Source organism: Mchenga conophoros, linkage group LG11 (genome assembly GCF_057382185.1).
Source record: "Mchenga conophoros isolate Kocher_MC1m ecotype Shallow Benthic linkage group LG11, M_conophoros_male_GT1.1, whole genome shotgun sequence".
In the NCBI taxonomy this organism is placed as follows: domain Eukaryota; kingdom Metazoa; phylum Chordata; class Actinopteri; order Cichliformes; family Cichlidae; genus Mchenga; species Mchenga conophoros.
In genome coordinates, this window is record NC_140536.1 from 16,883,961 (window position 1) to 16,906,945 (window position 22,985).

Genomic DNA, 22,985 nt, shown 5'->3' on the forward strand with positions numbered 1-22,985 from the left:
AGCTGAATAAACGTCAAACAGAAAACTGATTAAATAGAAGTGTGAGATGGTTGAGAATTTACGCCAGTGTCCTGTTATATTTTAGATAGCAAGGAGCAGACGGCCGAGTTTATTAAACTCCACCGAGACAGCGGTGACGCAAATCTGAAAGCTAGACTGTCCAATTTCACAGCCGTTTACTTCCGGCCAACCCGACCTTCTGAATCTGCCCACGTAGACCACAAAGGCCAGGTCCTCAGGAGGATTCAGCTCATGAATTCGGACATGACTTACAAGACATGTTGAGGAGGCAATTTAGCCATTTGAATTAGCTATGTTGGATCAAGGACACATCTAAAACCTGCAGGACACCGGCCCTCGAGGCCTGGAGTTGCCCACCCCTGACTTAGGTTGCCTGTAGGTGTGAAAGTTAGTGCAAATGATTGTCTCTTTCTTTTAGCAATCTCTCCAGAGTTTACCCCGCCTCTCACCCCACGGTAGCTAGGATGCGCTAGAGCCCCCCCGTTACCCCGATAAGGATAAGTGGAATAGAATGGATGGATGAAGCTTTGCAGACTTCGTCACAGCAGCGGAAAATTCTATTTAAGGAGGAAAGCGAAAAATGCTCAGAACAACTGAGAGTGAGTGTTGTATTGTGAGGAACATGGTGAAACTAATTTACCAGGGCCCCCATATGATGAAGTGTGGAACTAAATTTACCACGGTTGACTGAATACATAGTTTCACAGACTATTAAAATGGTTTGGACTTATATTGCCCTTGTTCAGCCGTAGCTAGGTTTTAAAAACAGCTTTGAAATGTGTTTCTTATTCAAGGACGTAGACACACAAACACATACACCAATAGCAGTGAGCTGACATGTCAAATTAGGGATCCATTTGTCTTGCATATAGACACTTTGTGGACTCTAATCACAAAGTGGTTCGGCCTCTAATGGCATGGTTGAGCATGCAATTAGTGTGCAAATCTGCACACATATAAAATCAAAATTAAAATCTAATTAAAATCAAAGCTTTTGCTACATCAGCATTTAGGTGTTTTGCAAGTTTACCCTTCAGTTGCTACCATAACAACGTGTTGTGCACTTTTTGCAGGTGGGGTTTTTGCTACAGTTAATTCCAGGGTTTTGATTGTCTTCTGTTTCTGGTTACCTGCAGTTATCCTTTATTTGCATGATTAGGTGAAAAGTTTTCATTGCACATATTAAAAGAGCTCTTTGTAACTTTCAGCCTTCAGGTGACACTGCCGACACAATAACAGTTACAAGTTCCCTTTTTTACTCATTCGTTTATGAAATCTGTTATGGAAATGAGTTGGTCTGAGATGGGTACAGCACTGGGCAGCTCACTCAGACATCCATGGAGTTAGTCAGGTCAGGCACACACAGCATCGTATGCCATGCACCCAGACAGTACTTGCTAAAGAGAAGTTGCCATGGTCCTAAACAATAGTGGTACTGCTGCTGTGAGAAGTGGATCACCTGCCAGAGATTTGATAAAAAGATGATAAAGTTAAGTAATCACCACATCTTTGTTTGTGCTTATCAAGCATCACCTTTAGAGTTACTTGAAACTTTGTGCGTGTTGTACAGATTGTCCTTTGTTATCCGCATACACACTGATTTTTTCCCCCCTTTAAAAAAGTATTTGCACTCTTTCTACATTCATATGCAATATATGCATGCAGAAACACAGACACATAGTGAGACCTAGCCTTGAGTACATTTTGACAGGCTATTAAAAATAACTGTAGTACAACCGTTGACAGGCCAAAACCAGCCAGCAATTTATGGGCATAGGACAAGTCAGCGAATTGCACTTGTGTGACTTAGATGTGTGTGTATGTGTGTCGGTGGAGCGGTCATGCTCCACTTCACCTCTTAACACCCACGTTTACACTGCGAATACACTGCACACCTCAGCGCCAACTAGCACGTCAGAAAGGCTCGCCGTTCAAGCGTTCCTGTGTGTTTGTGCTCGAGAGGTTGGACGTCCAGCTCCTGCTCCACTATTGTTGTGGTGTACCCTTACCTCAGTGCTGAAAGAGTTGCACAGCATGTGTATTTTTGTATCCTTTTCTTAAAGTATGCATTTGAATGTGTGAGTGTGCGTTTGTGTGTGTCGCGTTGGTCGTATTGTGGTGAGCCGTGACCTCACCACTAACATTTCGCTCACATGCCTTGGACGCCGGTCAGTGGGAGTGCTGTGTGTATTTTCTCTGCTTACGTTGAAACCTTGCGCTTCTACGTCACGGCAGCGGGCTGGGACATTTTGTCATCCTTCTGCATGTGGTGGATGCTAAGCGGATACAAAATGACAAATGGAAAACCAGATCTGTTTTGGGACTTTCAGTGGAAGATGGATATCGATTCAGCATCACGGAGATCACAGCGTGGGTGTGTGGCCTTTTGGGTTTACTATGTGCGTGAGTTACACGTAACTCATCATGGATTTTGTCTGAATTATGGGTGCACTTCTGTCTGGTTAAGGACTTCATTTGCTTTTCTTTTTTAAATCTTTAATTCCCTAGTTTGTCATCCAGTGACATCATCCATTCACAATCTTTTTGCAAGAGCTCCCTCTTTGCTTTCTATGTAGAATGAAGTTTAATTAAAGCGGGTAGCTGAAGTTCTTTGTGCTTTTCTGCTCACTCTACACAAGCTGTGATGGTTAACCTTCTGAGAAAAACAATATTTTTGGTGTTTAATTGTCCTTTTCCACAGTGGGATGTTCAAATAAGCGCTACCGCTCTAGCTAAATGATTTTGGCTGGTCCAAATAAACACACGTCAATCATCATGTTTACATTATGTCAAACCAGGAGTCAAAACATTTATTCTGGAAGAGTCTTCTTTATTCACACTGATTAAAGCTATGTGGGGTTTTTTGGTGCTTTTTAGCTTGTCAAATTAGGTGCTTAACCTTTTTTTTTTTTTTTTTTACATGTAAACACTTCTGCACAACGTGCATATGGAAACATACTTTTGCACCTTTGTTCCAGAATGTAATTATGTCCTGGGCCTAGCTAGGTGTAACCTGGCTGCAGCAGGGTGACCTTTCAATTTACAACATGTGGCATATTTTTGGGGAATATTTGTATCCCTAAGAAACCCAGCAAACTTGGCTTAATTGATGGATGAACCCACCTCATGCAAGATACGTTTGGAAGTTGTTTTCTTTGATGTCACCTACGCCATCCACTGTTTTGGTTAATCGCGACGCAGCTCCGATGGATGCTGCACTTTATTTTTAGGATCGGAGAATGAGGAGGGAAGAAGGCAGTGCCTTGGAAAACGTGGGTGGGCGCATGGTCTCTCTCTCGCTCTCCCTCTCGCTCTCTCCTGTATATAGTAAAGGCTCTTTGATGGAGACTCCATCATACCGCAGTTCGCTTTTACGCAGAGAAGATGAGCTCACGGATAGCCAAATCCAAACCGGCGATGAAACTGATGGTGGTGAGTAGCCAAAGTGTTTGCAGCTCCGCTCCTTGGATATGCTCAGCAGTAGAGCAGCACTTTATTCTGAAGGAATGACTTTTTCATCTCTTCTTTTTCCTTCGTTTTTGTGTGTGTGTGTGTGTGTGTGTGTGTTTTTTTTTTTTGTTTATATATAAAATTACTGATCCTTAGTTGGATTTTGCGATACATAGATTTCAGAAATGCGAATAAATCTGGAGATCTTTGGCATAATTTGAATACAGTGACTTGCATGTATTGTCGTTAAGGGCTAGATAGGGAAAAGCTAAATATTTGCCAACCACATGTTCCCTCTGTGCAGCACGCCTCTGTTCAGGTACTTTAATGATCCCCCATTAATGAGAGGGGCCAGTCTTTAGGCTGTGCGCCACAATCGAAGCGTACCCCTAAATATTGTTCGGTCCTGGTATTTGATGCTGCTATATCGGGCTTTAATAGATGCATTAATATGTGAGCATATAGTTGCTTTTCAGACTCGGCTGCCATTCTCCATATCAGACACAGATGACAATCTAGTTTGTGTATCTGCTGCATGAGTTTGCATATCATTTTATGGTGTGTTGTATCTAGTTTATACTAATAGCAGAAAGTCAGATATATTAGTAGTACGTTTTAGAGCTATGTTAGGATTTTTTTTTTTTTTTAAAGAGCTATTCAAGTAAATTGTCCGGTGTTGTTTATGCTGGGGATTTGTTTGCTTTTGGTAATGAATGGAGCTCGTTTTATTCACTGCTCTGTTCAGCCTCTACATCTTCAAACACGATCTATAGTTTTCTCAGATAAATTAAAGTTGACTCTGGGTAGTATTTCATTGCTTTTAATACCGCATGATTAAAATGAATGAAATGTTATCCTCCAAAAGCAGAGTGGCACGGTGAATTCCCAGCAGATGGTACAGTGTGTCTGACTTTACACCAATTTGCTCCTTTTTTTTTTATGTTGTTTCCATTGGTGTGTTTTGCATGCCGTCCTGTGTCGGGGCCTTTTCTGGTTTTGCATATGTTCATGTATGCTCAAGATGGGTATCAGTCCAGAAACAGATAAAACTCTGTAGCTCCAAAACACTGATCTAATATCCTTTTGGCCTTGTGTGAGAGTGCAGGAAAAAGAGAGATTTTTTTTTTTGCCAAGCACGGTCAGTCAGGAAGATGCGTGTTGTTTGTGCGTAATTCAGCGAACACGGCTGTGAAATAGTAGTTTATATGACCATATAATGTGATACTCAGTACAGTTTAGTTCCTCTAACTCAGTGTAGCCTGTCCTAAAATAGGCAAATATTCTGCTCTTTTGTTTATGCATCGTTCAGTTAGTCGGCCAGTACATCAGTCATTTGGTGAGTAAGACGGGCAACTTTCTGGCAACTGTTTACTCAGTCAGTCTTGACTGGCAACATCCAGCCAACATCTCCATCTCCTCTGAATCCACCACATGATATGCTTGTTTGTCTGCCTGTCAGCCAGGCTTGGTTGCAGTCTGTCTGAAAAACAATTCTGTGGTAAATGGAAACTGCAATTTTGGATCTTAAATACACCTCCAGCACCTGTGTGCTGTTCCTGTTGCTCTGCATACTCCTCACACATGTGCTTGTGTTGGCTCCAGAAAAATCTGTTTGGGTCATTGCCCAGCATGATGCCAGTGGAATAGTTCATCCTGTCAACCTGCTTTTATGAAGGCACATGTTTCAATATGTAAACAGTCATTTTCTTTGAAAGGGCAAAAATAACGCACCACTGTCAGAGCAGCAGGTAGTCAGTCAGTTGTTGTTGTCAGTGTGTCAACATGACTGTTAACCAGCATGGTTGGATAATCCTACCTCTAATCCTCATGCATGGACATACTTTCTCCCCCTTTGTTATTATCCATGATCTACTATCTGTGTTCTCTTTATCTTTACGCCGCCTCCACGTTACGCTCTGCTTGTGGCCGTTGGCATTAGCAACAGCAACTTCCTCAAAACTAGCCGCAGGTTCACAGGCAGGCTGAAGAAGCTACAGAAAGCTCACTTGGCCAAACACTGGAGAAAGGGTGAGGAATGGCGGGAAAAGACAGAGTCGGGTAGGAAGGTATCACAGCAACATGTTTTAAACAAACAAGCACAAATGTTTATTCAGAAAGCAACAATTGCCTCTAAAGGTTACTTCCATACACCTAACTTCCCGTTTCCATCAACAGTAGGTATTGATAGCAGACGTTTGTGTGTGGGAGCCTGGGGTGGCTAGGGAGGGGCGAGTGGGATGGAGCAATTAATGGACACAAAGAGGAGAAAGAGAGCCTGCTGTTTATCTCTTACTACTATATGAATCATTCTAAAAACAGCATGACTGATATGATGCAAATTTCTGTAGTAAAAGATTACCTGACATTAGATGTGTAACAACACGAGAACAGTTTGATTTATTTGGTTTGGTTTCAGCAAGCAGAGAAATAAAAACAACCACAAACGTTTAAATTAGTAAAACAGTCCAGATAATCACAGTGACGCGTGATCACAGAAGCAGAAGAAGTAAAGCTTCGGCCCCTCAATATGATCACAGCATAAAACTACAGGATCTCCTCTTTGTATCCAAATGTTGTGCTGGTGTAGCAATTCAGAAAAGTGATCAGATTTGGTCTTAAATAGCTCAGTTATTGCAGAGTTTTAACTAAAGAACTATAAAGCACTTTCTCAAATAACAGCTCCATCACTTGGACAGTTTGCATGTTTGTGTGTTTATCCAACGGCCCAAATATTTTCTGTTTAACATTTTTACAATAAAGAGAAAAACCCAGCAAAAATCACAAAGAAAGGCACCTTCAGACTGGGAAAGATTTTTGCACGGCAGCACGTTTTTTGGGTTAGAGCGCCTTGACACAAAATCCACAATAAACATTAGCTCTCGTGCATAAACGACTCAGTAATTTAGGTTAATCTGTAAAATGTTCTAGCAGCCAGTTAGAGATTAGAAGTTTCTCCAGCGTGAGAACATGGTGTGAGCGCACCGAGCAGAGACTGCTTGATGTGGTGTGGCATCGTGTGTCGCATAAGTGAAAAAAGACATTGACCTGCGCACACACCCACGGAGGCACACATGCACGCGCACACACGCACGCACACACACGCACACACACGCACAGGCTGGAATCCCCCCTCAGACCACCTGCGCTCTGCAGTTAACTGAATCCATGTGCCTGGTGGATAAGCTGGTGCAACGTGGTTTGATCCCTTTGTGCCACAGCTCTTCTCCTCATGCCATGAATTTAAAGCTGACCTCAAGCAAACCGAGCACGGAGTCTGTTTTTTTGCGCTGCATTTCAGCATAGTCCAAACTCTATCTTTCCACGAGCAACACAAAGTATTGTGTTTCTGTTTCATAATGCAGTTGTGAATTACTAAATTGCATTAAAATTTCCCAAGCTCTTTTTATAAAAACATTTGAATCATTTTATCCTGTAGTTTAACCTTTCGGAACACATCAACACAAATGAAATGCATTCGGTTAGCGATAGGACACTGATATTTTGCCTTTTCGTACTAGCTGACCTGTTTGACCTGACCTCTTCACAAACAAATTCAGTCAGAGGGGACGTAAAAAAGGCCCCAATAAACTGCTTTATGTCAGCGCAATAGATTTGCACATAGTTCCAGTCAAAGTATGTCATCATAGTGATAGATCAGTGACAGATAAACAAAACGAAAAGTGTGTGCCTCTGCTCGCTTAATCTCAGAGCCAGTAAATAGCTCACTGGATTGGGTATCACTTGTGTTGAATGTTGTGGGTAGCTAGCACAAGTGAGACGCTTTTGAGACGCTATTGATCCAATATAACCATGTCTGTCACCACCTTCTACAGCATGGAACCCACTCCCGCTGTTTGTTTTGTCTTTATTAAAGAGAAAACATCTCTTAAAGCAGCACATGTTCTCTGTTAAAGCATTGGTAGAAACTTCTCCTCATAAACACGAAGCTTTTTGCTCAGCTCAGTTCAAACGGGATTCGCTGGCACAGGTTATATAAGCAAACTATATCTGATGAAGCGGGTTTATCCAGTATAAATATAGACTGTTTTATTCAAACTTTTTAGTTTAATCCACAGAAATGTGGGAACTTTTTGAGCCTCCTTTTCCAGCAAGCCGTTTTCCAGCGTCGCTTGCAATTATTTACATGTAGCAGCTGCTCTGCCTTGCTCAAGGGCTTTTGCACAGGAATGCTAGAAAATTATCACCATCTCCGTACCTTCACCCTTGATTTTCTCCTCTGAGCTGGCTGAGCTCCAAATAGGATATGTCCCTTGCTAAGCACTCCTCTGATGATGCTAACATTATAATTATGGCTGTCAGTGGCCCCTAGCTGCTGTGTAATTTAGATTTCCCGTGGTCGTCCATGATGTCGTCAGATGGCAGCTTCTAAGGAGACAGACGGGTGAAAAGTTCAGTATCTTTCGTAGCTCTTGATAGATGGAGTCACATGCTCCACAGGACGTCCATCCCAGTGAGTTAATTTTTAAAAAGTTGACATTTTCTCTTCTTCAGTAGCAGAAAGCTACCGTGCTGGGTGGTTGGGATAATTTAGTGCTGCCCATCAGAAAGTGACCAGAAAGCAGGAAGGGCCTTAAATAATGTCTAGAACCTTCTCTGAAAAACATGCAGTCAGATGATCTGAGAGATAACATCTGTATATGCAATAATCTTTCAATATGGAGTCAAACATCTGTTGAACAACACTACTTGTTGTCAAACACTTGTTATACTTTATGAGGGCTGGCCTTGAGTTTTACTTTGTTTTTGTTTTTTTAAAGTCTGCTACATCTGTTTCTCAGGCCTCTGGTTCATTCACTTTGAAGATGACGAAAGCATATGTGCACCGAATACTGCACAACCGAGGCATTTCTCAGACCCAACCTAAAAAGCATCATTGTACTCATTCATTTTTATTACCTTTTATACATTTCCTGTCACTGCTTTGTGCTCGCATGTCACAGATTTAGACAAATCAAACTTGTTTCACAAAAAGTACTAAAGGCAGGACAACAAGGACAGATTGGCTGACAATAAAAAAAATGAACTTTGATAGATTAAAATCAACAAAAGGTGCATGAGAGTCCAACAAAACTAGGTACAAGCACTAGACATCAAAACCTAAACTGAAACAAGATGAAAGGCATGATAGGGATACAGAGGGGAAAGACAGGATTATACAGTGTACATGCAAAGAGCACTAAATGAGAGAACGCAGGTGGAACTAGTAGGGAGGTGGAAATCGGTTACAAAGGTGGTAAAATAAAGGCAAAGACAGCAACTACAAAAAAGATACAGAATGAAGCAGATTGCTAAAATAAAGCAGGACATGACTTTAACTGTGACGCAGAAAGCACATATAGACAGACAGAGGGAGGGACAAGCATGCACATGGCAAGCTATTGTGCCATTTGACGGATTTCTAAAACAAAAGGGGCAAACGTTTATCAAGGGCTCTGACCGAGGGTTGGACTGTCCTGCCAGTAAACCACACCTGGATGATCCAGGTGATCCTCTGTTAGTCACTCAGCATACTCCACTCTCCTGTTTCTAAATCAATTGGATTTGGTCTCTGGGCTTAATGGAGTGTATATACACATTTCTTAATTTAAGGAGTAAGACTATGATTATGGGTTTGAATCTTGCTGGGGCCACCCAGACTACAAACAAAGTCATGCTACTGCTCAGCAAGTCGCTGATGAAAGCCTTCCACTGAACATTCGGTGGAAGAGGTCGATAGGTTTTGCCGGGAAAAGCACTGCGCTCTCCAGGCTGTTTGATGTTAGGTTTCTATTATGGTGTGCGAAACCCATTCATCTATTTTTTGCCGTCTTCCTCGGTGATGACCATTGGAAAGGGAAACAGAATAAGATGACGCAAATAACAAAACACGTATATGCAGGGTGCACGTAAAGTAGTAGTGTGGACGTAAACGCAGTGACGCTTAGGAAAAACACGTCATTTGTAGTCATTTGTAGAACGGGCAGTTTGTTCAGTAACATGTGGCAGGACAGGGAAGTCGCAGCTGTACTGCACACTGTTTCTCCCAAACTCACACCCACTCATAAACACGCGTAGATTTCTGGTGAAAAGACCTTTTTTCTTTTTATTCTTCAATATTGATTAAAGGATACAGAGGCAGTCACCATGTAACACACACACACACATTCTGGTTTTCCAGCCATTCTTTAGTTGCATGTTCATTTGCACAAAGTCGACTGTTTTTTGTGGCTCCGAGTTCTAAGGTGAATGGGATAAGTACAAATGCATGCACGCAGGAAGGAGATCAGTGGTGTGCTGCGGGTAATCTGTAGAACAGAGTGGGTGACTGTTTTGTATTCTGGTGGTGAATGGGGAAAGCCCAGTAACCTCCAACAGTACTCTTTATGAACAGCAGCCAGGAGACCACAGAGCGCGCAAACCAGCTCTGAGGAAGATGGTAATTGGACATGAACATCGACTAACACGCACACACCCATATACACTCACACGCGCACGCATTCCTGCATGCTCGCACCCCTGCACACACATGCATGGGAGTTTTTTTTAGTTGTTTGTCATACAAATTCATTTATTTTTGAAGATGCACACATGATATGAAGCAAGAAACCACATGCAAACACACACTCACAGACAATACAAGACGGTCTATTGTTGGTTAGTCGTCCAAGCAGTGAGGATGTATCCGGGCCAACGGGAAAGTCCAAAGAACCAATGGCTAAGGGCCTTTGAGTGGAAGAAGCCTAATGTGTGACAGCTGGTCTGCATGTGCCCTCGACCAGCTAGATTGGCTCCATGTTAAACATGCTCACTAACTGATATCTCATATTTTAGAAATGAACCAAGCGTTTCAGTTTTTGCCTAGGCGATGATACATGGGCTTGTTTTTGTCATTAGTTACACAGGCTTGTCAGAGCCTCGCTGAAAACCACCCACTTTACAGAGTATCCATAACGATGGGCTGGTTTTGGGTGGCTGAGGTGTGGCGTGGATCTTAATCTGGGACAGTATTAAAGTGCGATAGATCACCTCTGAATCACATCAGATGCTTTTCAGCTGCAAAGCAGCCGAGCTTACGGGGCTGCCGGCATGGGTAGGGAACTGCTAGTGAGGGCAGAGAACACAAGGCTGCACAACTAATGCCTGTAATCCTGTGTCATGCACTTCTTTTATTTCAATGTGTAGAAAATTTTGGCATGACTGAAACATCTGAATTCATTTAAAAAGCTTTGGATTAAAGTCAAACAGATGAGAAATGATGCCAGAAGGCCAATAAAATCATTTTGATCCCTTTATTAATCCTAAAAGTTGAGATCAACAAAAAGCATTTACTGAAAATAATGACGAGTTGAGGCAAAACAAAAAGGGACGTTACTGCCCCAAAAGTTTAAAATACACTTGTGTTATTGCTGAGAATTTGTCCCTATAGAGTAATCAATTTATCAATTTCAGGGAAACTAGTCTATTCTGATTCTCTGAACTGCACTCTGAAGAGCAGCAGAAAGAACAGGACCTTATGTCCACCAGGAGCTTTACTGCTCTGACCTTACAGTCAACTCGTTCTTACTGGAATCTTTGGGTTGGCGAGTGCTCCAAAATATAAAAATATTTGATTCTTTTGCCAAAGTGAAGCTGTTCACGAGACGGGTTTCATTAGAGATTTTGTCACTGCTGTTGAGTCAGTTCCTGAAGCGACTTACTTTCTTTCTCTTGCAGCTTTTGACAGCTTCTCTCTCCTGGGCCTTTCAGCAGCAAGCTGAACAACCAACGTACCAGCACCGTGACCCCGCGACATCCGCGTTCCTCACGTGTAACCAGTGCCCACCTGGCACAGCGGTGAAACGACACTGCACTGCCGACATGCCCACAGAGTGCCAGCCCTGTCCTGACAGGCATTTCGCCGAGAACTGGCACTGGGGGGAGAAATGCCAGTACTGCACCTCGGTACGTATGAGGCCATCAACCTAACATTCAGTTCTAGTTTTTCTTCTTAATAGAAACTAGGGCTACATGTTTCATGAGGCCGATAATGGTTCCTTTGTTGTGTGTTCAGACCGTAACTGACGGGTTTTTGTGACAATTACTGGATTTTGTAGTAAAAAAAGATCAATGTATCGTCTCATACCTAAAAGAATTTCCCAGAGCTGAAATCAAAGTATGGTCAGGAATTATGCACATACCTTTAGTTTTTTGTCTTCCAGCTTTTTTCAGTGGTGCTTTTATGTGGCTTTGCTGGTGTCTTTTCCCAAGATGCATGACCTTACTGTTTATTTATGTTTTGGTGCTGCATTTGTCTTTTTTTTAAGCCAGTATTTCCACTTCAGTTTTTGTTACTAAAAATGAAAGTCCCAGTTTGCTCATTGTGGTAGAATGATCTTCCCCCAGAGTTTTGATGTTTCTCCTCCGCAACTCCAGATAAATTACGCAATCACCACTTTTTCATGATAATCCTTGTATTGTTAACATGTCTGCTTTGTGATGCTTTTAAATTTCAGTTTTCGTCTTCCCAACAGACTAATATGATATTTGAGACAAGTTGCAGAGCGGAAGCATGATGTTCTTTATGACCTGCGTTGCTGTGAACTGCTGTGTTGTTTATAGCAACACATGCAAATAAACTTTTACCTACATTTTCTGTGCGTGTGCAGCTTTACAGCTTCACATGTGTGACCTCTCTGTGTTCCCGTTTAGGTGTGTAAGGAGAGACAGCTAGTGAAGCAGCAGTGCAACAGCACTCATGATCAGCTGTGCGAATGTGCTCCAGGTTTCCACCTAGTGATAGAGTTCTGTATCGCACACAAGGCCTGTTCACCTGGATATGGAGTGGCAGCTTTAGGTAAGAGTAACATCCACATTAAGAATATTATTCAGACTGAGCAGTTTCTATAGGAATTGTTTGAAAAACGAAAACAGCTGGTTTGGGCAGCACAAAATGCTTTGATTTTTTTTTTTAACTGAAAATGATGATCAGAAATTCTGCAAAAGGCAGTTAAGAATTAATAAAATCATAAATAGATAATGATTTTTAATCAAATTGCTACTGAGGCCCATTTTCAGCAGCTGTTGTTCCGGTGCAACATTTTGCAAATTTATTGTTTTACAAAAAAATCAAGAGTACCGTTCCTTTCACAAACCACCGTTTCCTGAAGCTGCCAGTCAAGGACCTGGGAGGCATTCTGCACTGACGCCTCCTGCTTTCTTTTTTTGTGGTTAACTCAGGCTACTTCTGTTAAGGCAGCGGTCTGTGAAGATATTTCTGTGGTCCTGCAAGTAGCCAAATTCACTGCTTGATTAGGGAGAGAAACTGTTTCCAGCTGTACAAAAGGCCACTCAAGTGGAAAAATGGGCCTCTGCAGATGTTATGTATATTAAAAGCAATCAATAATTTATGATTAAGGGTAATCATTTACAACATTTCTGACTATTTCCATATCATATCAAATAAAACAAATGTGTTTTTCCTCCTAAAGAAAGGAGATTCCAGGGTGACGTCAAACCTTTGTGTAAATTGGACTTAAATGAGTAGATTGCTACCAGAAGCAGGAGTGTAAATATAAGGCTCGCGGGCCAGATTTGCCCCAACAAAGACTGCAGTCCAGCCCACTGGAAATCTTTAGAAAGTGTAAAAAGGAGATACATTTTTAATTTCAATTGTATTTTTTAATACATTTTACAGCTTTTCCTGCCGATAAAGCGCTCCCCCAGAGGCACCAAAAGTAATGAAATAACAGATAAACAATTCAATGACAGAAACAATTCATTTTTTTATGATCTACTATAGAATTTTTTCACAGTAAAATAAATAAATAAATAAATAAAATAGGCATTTTTTTAATGAACAAAAACTTTCTGTGGCGACAAGCTGCCAGAACCTTTTTATTTCTTACAGTGTAGGCAGTAGGAAATACATGTAAATAAACAGTTTCTTTCATTTACTGCAGGATTCCTTTATCAGGGGGAAACACTCCGTTATACTTTTTAAAAATAAATAATCAGATTTTATATTATTATATTATTTCACATATCAAATGCATAGTTAAACTGATAGGAAAGGGCTTTCAATGGTCCAGCCCATTTAAAATCTAAGTGGGCTGCATGAAGCCCACCGTGTACAATGGAATTTGACTTTGCTGACATCAGGTGTCTGTAATAGCGCAAGAGTAAATTCAGTCTGCATGTAGACTAGACAGTTGTAGTGGTTTATCTTAGTGAGTAAACATGAGAAAAGTGCAGTATGTGTGCTCAAAGGGACACTCAGTCTGCGTGTCACTGTAACAAGTATCTTTTCTTTGATCTTCTTTTGATCTCACCAATTTCCCGGGCGGGTTACACTGGACTGGCCTGTCAGGAACTTTGATAAAGCAGAGAGATGCGTCAGTTACATTTTCACATTCAGATATGTTCTTAATTATATTACCAGACACCAGGTTTTTCTTCCTCTTCTTCCGAATATGTGAACCAAACCCATTCCTGATGAGCATCTCCCTTTTCACAGAAAAAAACCTTTTTAAAGTGTTTCTTAGAAATGTCCTACTTCTCTGTTTGTGTCTCTTCCTCACAGAGGTATTTTCACCATCTCCTGCTCTGTGTTTCCTGGCAGTGAGAGGCTATCAGGGTTTTTGATGTAGCTGTTAAAACATGCAAAGCATGCTTTGTTGTACTTGTGAACTAGAGCGCTAGATGTGTGAAACGGGCAGTTAAGTTGTAGCTAAGAACAATCTTAACAACTTTATTGCTACATATGCACGATTAAGCTGAGTAACTGGCGCATAAATGCATTTGTCCATGTTGAGAAAAAACAAAATAACTTGATAACTTGTTTCTGAGTCAACAGGAGAACTTGAAAAGTTAGTCTTGACATCATAAAGTGTCTGTGCAAATAAAACAGTCACGTATGTCCTGAAGGTGTGAAATACGTAACTATAGCCTTTCTCCACAAAATGTATCTAATACAGAACTTGGCGTTCTGTATTAGATACATGCTGTATATCAGTGTTCTAACACTGATATACAGCATGTCTGACCTGACTCAGTCTCTTCCACTTTAGTCTGTGTTGTTAGTGATATGAAGTCCTTTGAATGGTCAGCAAGACTAGTTATAGAAATGCCTGTCCATTCCAGAGTTCATCAAACCGTGAAAACAAACTGTCTACTGGCATCACTCAGAAAATTCAGGTTACTTTGTGTCATTCAGTGTGCGCCAAATGAACCACAGCAAATGTATATATCATTATAATAGCTATAACTCATTTCCTTTGATTCCAGGCCTTCAAAGCTAGCCATGTAGCTTTATCTGTGACTTTTTTTTTTTTATCACATCCTGTAGTGTTGAAAGGTTTTTATGTAAATCAGAGAAGCTAAATCAGAGTGTTATGAATCTTCTATGTCTACAACCCTCAGATAAATTATTATTTGCACAGTATTGTTGTCTTCGGTTTTAAAAGTAAGCAACAGATGATAATGTGACATTTTGAAAGAGTGAAAGCACTTTCTCATTTGTTCCTTTTGTACCTGATAATGCAAATTGTAAAGCATAAAGAGGAAACTTGAGCGATGAGTCATCAACTTATTTCGCCCTTCCTGTGCTTCCTCTTAGAAATAATGTGATGCAACAGTTTCTAGTTTCTCCGGCAGTTTCAACTTAGTCAGTGTGATGTCTCAGACCTTACAAAGACTTAAAATTACGCTGTAGTTTCTGTGTATATGTACTGTATATGCGATGGTCCGTGCAGGTCTATTGGTTGGCATGAGGCTCCAAATGGACTTCTGCATAGTAGCAGTTTACTACAACTAACCCTGGACATGGTCATCAAAAATAAACTGCGGTATTTAAATGATGATCAGTTGTTACCAAGGGAGCCAGATTGTGCCAAGAAAATATCCCCACAACATAACAGCACCAACAACAATCTGAGCCACTGATACAAAGCAGGACGGATCCATGGATTCGTGATAGCCTCTGCTTCCTGCTCTTAGGTGAAAAGAGTGGCACCCGGTGTGGTCTTCTGCTGCGTAAGAGGTATGCAGAAGAGCATCAGATATGCCTCTTGCCTTCCTAAAAGCTCAAAGCCATTTGTTCAGTCTCCTCTGACCATTCTCTATAAACCCTAGAGATAGTTTTTTGTATACTTGGACCAGTCTGCCTGGCACCAACCGTTTAAAGCCATTGAAATCACCTTTCTTTCCCTTGCTGATGTTTAGTTTGAACTCTAGTTGCCATGTTATTTGCTGACCAGATATTTCTGTTAACAAGCAGTTAGACAAAGACCTGATAAAGTGGCTGGTGAGTTTTTAATGTTCTGCAGCTGCATGAGTCCATGCAACTATCATTCATGCTTAAGAGGTATTGTGTCCATCAACACCTGATACAATAACCATGCGCCAATAACATAGTGGATATCCAATCTGATATTTTTTTCAGATTCCTTCCTTAGTGTGTCTGTAGGAACTGTTGGTGAGAAAGTCTGATTTTAAGCATACCAGTGCACTGAATCTGATATTTGTACTGGAACCACAGCATAAACTAACACCAACCTTCTCATGACTTCATGTTAAACTTTGGACCAGAGTCCAGAAATCACAAGGATGAAACAACATTTTCCATCGATTGTGGTTATCATGTGACCCCTGCAATACTTTTTTCCATAAATTCCACTGACCTTAATCCACAATCAGCAGACATGAGACAGCAATTTAGGGGATCTCCCCCCCCCACTGAAGCTGAAAAACTTATTATGTAATGCCTCGAGCTGTGGTTAAACCACAGGATGCTGGGTCAGTCTTCTGACAACACAAGCCTTTTATGACTCCGTCCTTTCCCCCTTGGTCTCCTGATTGTTTGTTTCTGGTTAGAATTCTTTGTCATTCTCCGAATGGGATTTGCTATGTGGTTCATCTGTGTTTTTGGAATCCGATCGATATGGTAGACAGTACGGGGGGAGGGGGGAACAGCGTGCAAATCAAGTTTTCGTGAGTAATTTTTTTTTTTGCCTCTTCCATGTTTGTTTGATCATTATATTGTTAGGCAAACAAGTGTTAGATCATCAAAATTTCCAAAATACCCAAGATTTATTTTTGTTCAACATTTATTTAGTCAGGTGACGACTTCCTTGATTAAATAAATCAGCAGTAATTAACTTGGAAACCAGTTTTCTAGAGCAGACTGAACAAGCAGCATCGAAAGTTGCACACAAAACTACAACTACAACTACTAACAATAGTAGTAGTTAATATTATCACTATTATAAGCTGTCATTATAATAAAACTTTGATGAACAACAAATCAATGATTCATACAATGTGTTTCATCTATACATGTCTAGAGTCTTTAGTCAATAACTAGTAAACCTTGTATTACATAAACATTAACGATAATATGTGCACCATTAATCAGATCTAAAGCAATTTCTTTTAGCAAAGTGCTGACATGCATTCTTTAAATTTTTTTCCGCAGAGGAAATTCTGAGAAATTGACATTAAAGTCAGCAATAAAATATAACCATCATACTACAGTTATAGGCTGTCACGTTGTCATCTGACAGAGTACATGCTTTGTCATGACTCGCAGAGGAAACGTTTTTGATTGTTTTTTATGCATATAAGGCGATGGTTTCCTATTTGACGATATGTTTTCAAGAAAGGACGCATTGTACCATGGTAGCGGGAAACTAATCAAAGGTTAAATCTGAAATAAGCATGGCTTGTCGTCCCACGCACTTTCACTTCAAGATCAAAATAAAATGAGGATGTGATTACTAGTTCCACTTCATGGACTGTCATGCGTGCTGATGGTCATATACCAGAAGTTGTGATGGTTTCCTGTAATGGTATTGTGGCAACTGTCAAATGAGATTATAAAAAAAAAGGTCACGTATCTAAATATAGTTTTAAAGTTGCAGCATATTATAGTAAATCAACTGTAAAATAAAGTTCTCAAAACATGCCTACGTATTACTATTAGAAGTGGCTTTGGCTGCAAAAAAATCAGCTGACAAATCACATTGCAGCTAAGTCACATGACATCATAGTAAGAGCATGTAAGATACAGAATGAGGGCGGTGTAGTGACTACGACTGATATGAGTCATTCTCTGAAACACGCTCTCAGTATGATGAGCTTTCACATGTCTCTGCGGTTCTTAGAATCACATCTGCTTCTTTTTGCACTAAATGGTGAAAATGGCTGAGTTTCAGTTAAAGCTCTAGATGAGAAAAAAAATCTGTGGTTAGGTGCTTTCTCACATGCTCATAAGCGTCACTTCTATCAGTTTTCATTTGCAAAACTTATCTCTGTAAATCTCTTCCAGGTACGCCAGTGAGTGACACAGTGTGTGAACTTTGCCCTGATGGTCATTTCTCCCCGGGTGGCTCCTCCACCAAGCCGTGCCAGCCTCACACGAACTGCTCAGAATTGGGCCTCAAGACACTGAGATGGGGCACGTCCACTGCAGACAGCCAGTGTGGCACTCCGGACAAGAAGGCAACGCTGGAGTGCTCTCATCATCACACTTTGTGCCAGACTGGTGAGAACATACGCGCTGTCATGTTGGGCATGGCGCTGCAGAAAAAGATCATATGGAACGTTTTAGGACTAATCCTGGAATTTGGGTTGATCATTAGCGCAGTGTTTATCCAACACACACACATAAACGCGCGCGCACGCACACACACATGCACCAGTGTTGTTGAGTTAACCTCAGCTGTCAACAACTTAAAAATCAACTTGAAGTGAATTATTTCAAACATGTGGTCATTTTCACTCCTAAAGGCAGGGGATTTCCTCGGTCAGGTTCGCTGTCCAGATTCCAATCTTTTGCAAATTCTTGCGTGCCTTAAAACCAACACAGCAGTGAAAACCAAAGGGTTGAATGCTGGATGTTTATGGCATTGTTGTCAAAAAGACCCATGATGGATCAATTACCCCCTTTAACTGTCACATCCCCAAACACAATAACAGAGGAAACTGAGTCAAAGGAGACGCAAGGCACGCTGGTTGCTCTTTGTTACTCAGACTTTGACTGTGACAGATGCTGAAGGATAATTTGAGATGAGAAGCCGCAAGTATGACACTAAATTCCCAGACCGTGAGAAACCACAGACACTGGAGAACACACACATGCAGATGTACAGACCCTGGCGCACTCATATGCCACACTTAGACGAAAACACACAAAGCTGTGGTCCCTCTGGGAGGGTGATGCTCTCCTCAAACATTCATTCACAAATTGCCTTCCTGGTAACTACACCACCGCAGAGTGCCTGCTTCAAATCCTGGAACAGCTTAGCAGTGTTTCTGAGCAAAAAATGTAAAATTGAAAGCAGTTGGGATTCCCAAAGTCGGTATTAAGCCACCAGGAAGTCACTGTTAGTTGTGGTGCGAGCCGCAATTACATCACTCATAAATTACTGAAATGATCAACATGAAACATGAAATTTGGTGTAATTTCACATCATCTTTAATAAAAAGGATGTGAAATTGCACATTATATGAAGTGTGTCCGGTTGGGAGTGTCCTCAGCGAAAGCAGGAAGAAGAATGTTCGCTTGGCTGCCTTAAAAAATGTAGAGCAACAGGCTCGGCTACAGTTTGGCTCGGCTAGTAGGAGTGATCCCAATGAGTAACAGAAAGAAAAGACAGCTGTGGTTCTCTCGTGGTCAAATTACAAGGCAACACTCTAAACATAGGCAAAACACATGCAAACACAAAAAATATGCAGAAGTAAACTGATGAAGTATTGAAATGTTAAAATCCGTTATATCTAATTTTAAACTGCCTTCAATTAGGAACAAAAAAAAAGAAATTAAAGTTACTTTATGTTGTTATCCCAGATTCCCAGATTGACGTTATTAAGGTGGAGACTATGGAGTCTTTACTGTTGATTTTATGGTTGAAGAGTTGCAGTGACACAGATGAATAAGCAAAACATAGTGAAACTGTTACGTCAGTAAACATAGTGTGTAATGTCAGTTACACAGCGATGTCTATTTAAAGTGTGCAAACATGCGGTAACGTGCCACCACAAACTGTCGTGGAATCGCTCCACAAATGTGCAATTGGGACTTAGGTGGGAACCTCTAAGGTTAGTTTGGCATTATCTACAGATACCGATTTAAACAAGGGGTGAAAAATAAAAGATCTAAAAGACATAAATATGTTTAACATAGCTGATCGCACTAAGATGTCAAGCATTGTACTAAAAGCTGGGCCATGTTTGGGCAGGTGTCACTCTACCAGCCCGCTTGTCATACTGGAATACATACAGCCAATGGTTTGGAATTTACTAAAGTTGTTTTATTACTTGTGAACATTTACTCATTTGTAACAGGTTGTTACAAATGTTACATATGTTACATATGTTAATTCCTTCTGGTTTAAGCAAATGGATATCAAGCATCACTATCCAGAACTTTTGTGCATGTGTGTGTTTTCAAGCCCACTTTGCTTCTCTTTCCAGATGTGACTCTTTGTGAAGAGGCGGTTTTCCAGTCGCTAGCCTCGCTGCGACTTTCCTCGGTGCCCCTGGAACGACTGTTGGACAGTCTTCCTGGGAAGAGGGTGGATCGCAAGAGCCTGGAGAGGCTGAAGAAGACCTGCTCTCCCCAGCAGCAGGTTCTCCACCTTCTGCGACTGTGGAGAGAGCAGAACAAAGACCAGGACAAGCTGTATGGCTTCATACAAGGTATAAAATAAGATTTACAAGAATGCTGCACCAGCACAAACTGGGTTTTTGTTTAGAAAAAAAAAAGGAAAAAAGACTCAGAGATTTTAGAGACTGACCTAGTTGCACATATGTTGCTGTGAGTTTCTTTCTCAAGGTGCAAAATACAGGGAGGAGAATATTTAAATCAAGCGCACAAACTGACCACACATATGAGCAGCGTCTGAGTGTTGTGCTCACATGCTATTTTGCCCTGTTTAACATATCTGTTTGCTATTTTAATTTTTGCATTGGTGTACTAATGTAAACATACTTTATTTGAAGGTGTGAACCACTGTGAGAGGAAGGTCTCCCGCTGCAGCAGTCTAAAAAACCTGACGCTCGACGACCTCATGAAGGTAACGAACAGCTTGCCGGGAGTGAAAGTTAAGGAGGCGGATGTCCAGGCCGTGGTCTCTTCTTGCCTCCCCAGGCAGTACATTCTGCATCTTCTTCACCTCTGGAAAAAAGCAAACCACAACCTGGACCTACCAAATGCTCTGTCTCACAGTCTCAGGGTCCTGCGCAACCAACAGGCACCACGTTATCTGCTCAAAGGCCTGAAGAAGATCAGCCGCATCATTGGAACCACCTCGGCACAAAAGATGTTTCAGAAGATGTTTGTCAGTATGCTTCAGGATGGATCGTGTTTTAAAGCCCATAAGCCATTAAATGAATAAGCAGTACACAGGTACAAATAGAAATAGATACAACCTAAAGCATAAATAAACACTATTTCACTGACAAAAAAGGGAACACTAAAAAGATACACAATGAGCAGGGAGGTGCATTTTTTTTGTAATAGTGAGAGGGCTTTATAATATCAAAGCTATGCATATACTGCCTAAAAATGGGTTTTCCTAACTTTAACATGGAAGGAAAGATGGAAAAATAAATTTGTCTTTCCTTCTCTGATTTTTTTCTGACCTAAACGAGGCACTAATAACTTCATCCTCAGTCCACGGTAACCGTCCGCAAGGAAGAATCTGACAAAAAAAAGAGGTGTTCACACATCTGTGTACTGAATACGGATGTAAAATAAAAGGTTTTTGAAAAAAAAAAGATTTTTTAGAACTTCATGACTGGAGTCTGTGAAAAATTAAAAAAAATGTTATTTAAGATGTAAATATTAATACTATTTTATAGAAAATGGTCCGGCAGATGTTGTTATTGTTGCTTTCTCGCTGTTTGAGAGGAAGGATTTGGTTTCATAATGAAATATTTTTTCTCATTTGTTGGTGTGTTTGTTCTGGACTGCTGACAAGCAAAGCTCATCGTTATTATTTTGTAGTTGTTACTTGTATGAATGTACAAAGGAGTGCAATTGTTTTCTATTTAAAAAAAAGTAATTTTTACTTTCTGAACATGTAAAGGCTTATGTTTATTACTTCTTAGAAATACTGGATTCCAAATGCTGCAAGTTAATGAAGTGATATTTGTTTTATATTTTTGTTGTATCGCGTTTTTACTATAAGTGTATGATCTTTGTTGTATATGTGCCTGACTGGTCCTTTTTAAGCTTGTTTAAGTTGTGAACATTGATAACAAATGATCTGACTAAATTCAGTGTGTAAAGATGTATTGTTTCATTATAAATATGCAATGAACAGACAGACGATTTTGGTCTTGTGATTTCATAGCAGTGTTAAATTTTGGAGAAACCCCCCCCAAAAAAACATTGTTTTCTGGTAAATCAACTATATTGTATGCTTTTAGTTTTAAAATCCTCCAAGGGTGCCTTCCCTGAGATGGAAGGGGACTGAATGGCTGACTGGATCAAACAATCTGTACTTCTGATCTCTTGACTGAGAAGAATTTGGTCTTCCCCAGCTTAGCGATCAAGGCGTACAGTGAGTTTCCTGACAGAGCCACTTTGATGTGAGTCACCTACATTAGATCAGCTTTTCCAAGATGTCAGTGTAGCTTCTATTTACACCAAAGTGCACATGAAGCCTGCCAGGATTAGAAACAGAGGCACTGCAGTTACATTTGGATATAGGCCTTGATGATTTCTCTAAGTATGAAAGTGCAGCTGACGTTTCATGGTGGGTCAAATGTCTGAAGTTAAAGGATCACGGTGCATGTAATGTGTACTATAATCATAACTTGATGCTGATTTCATGTATATCTCACAGGCAGTATCATTTTTCTGTAGCGGTGAGGACTTAAGAACTCAGTGATTGAATGGCATAGAAGTGACGAGTGCAAAAACCTTTTATGGCCAGGATACATTCTGAATTACGCACAGAGGATGTGTCACATTTCAGATCATCTGGTTTTGAAACCCATATTTCACATGAGCGAGTGCCAGTTTTCAGCATGTGACTGAAAGGTTGACCTGATTTTGAGTCGACACACCTACGCAATCTTCTAAACCTTGTGTACCTCGTGTAAATTCCGCAAAGCCAGCACAATACATAACATCTTAAAAGGACTCACAATAAGTGCTACTCAACTAAAAAAAAAGTCATATGGCCACATCGGAAGAGCTGAAAAAAGATATGAAAATCAGCACATTTAAATATGGTATCATTTGCATTTTTTAGACTACACAGCGTTTTTAAACTGTGGATTCTGGCATGTTTGCAATAATAATTTAAAGAACAAAATTAGGACCATGAATCGTGCAATACAAAGTCAGTTAGAACCTAAGAAATAAAGGACATTTGATAAATGTAGGTCGTACTTGTGGGCACAAAGCATTTCCTGCACCGACAAAGCAGTAAATGTGACATTTTATTGCAGGCTGTAAAGTGTGCACATGATAGACTCATCATGCCTATTAGTTGTCGATGCAAGCTAAGAAAACCACTCTAAAGCAG

The 22,985-nt window shown here is 40.7% G+C and overlaps 1 protein-coding gene across 1 annotated transcript; it reads left to right on the plus strand.

The window, feature by feature from the left end:
• The first annotated feature begins 2,742 nt into the window (after positions 1 to 2,742).
• LOC146563825 (tumor necrosis factor receptor superfamily member 11B-like) lies at positions 2,743 to 21,772 on the plus strand. The gene is made up of 6 exons (XM_085290319.1): positions 2,743 to 3,453; positions 11,185 to 11,412; positions 12,160 to 12,304; positions 17,774 to 17,989; positions 19,921 to 20,145; positions 20,449 to 21,772. The coding sequence occupies exons 1-6, from the start codon at positions 3,406 to 3,408 to the stop codon at positions 20,841 to 20,843; spliced, it is 1,257 nt and encodes a 418-aa protein (XP_085146445.1). The 5' UTR covers positions 2,743 to 3,405; the 3' UTR covers positions 20,844 to 21,772.
• The last annotated feature ends 1,213 nt before the right edge of the window (positions 21,773 to 22,985 follow it).

Coding starts and splice junctions, on each gene's coding strand:
- LOC146563825 (XM_085290319.1), top strand. CDS start 3,406: ATGAGCTCACGGATAGCCAAATCCAAACCGGCGATGAAACTGATGGTG. Junction 3,454..11,184: donor CGGCGATGAAACTGATGGTG/GTGAGTAGCCAA, acceptor TTTCTCTTGCAG/CTTTTGACAGCTTCTCTCTC. Junction 11,413..12,159: donor AATGCCAGTACTGCACCTCG/GTACGTATGAGG, acceptor GTTCCCGTTTAG/GTGTGTAAGGAGAGACAGCT.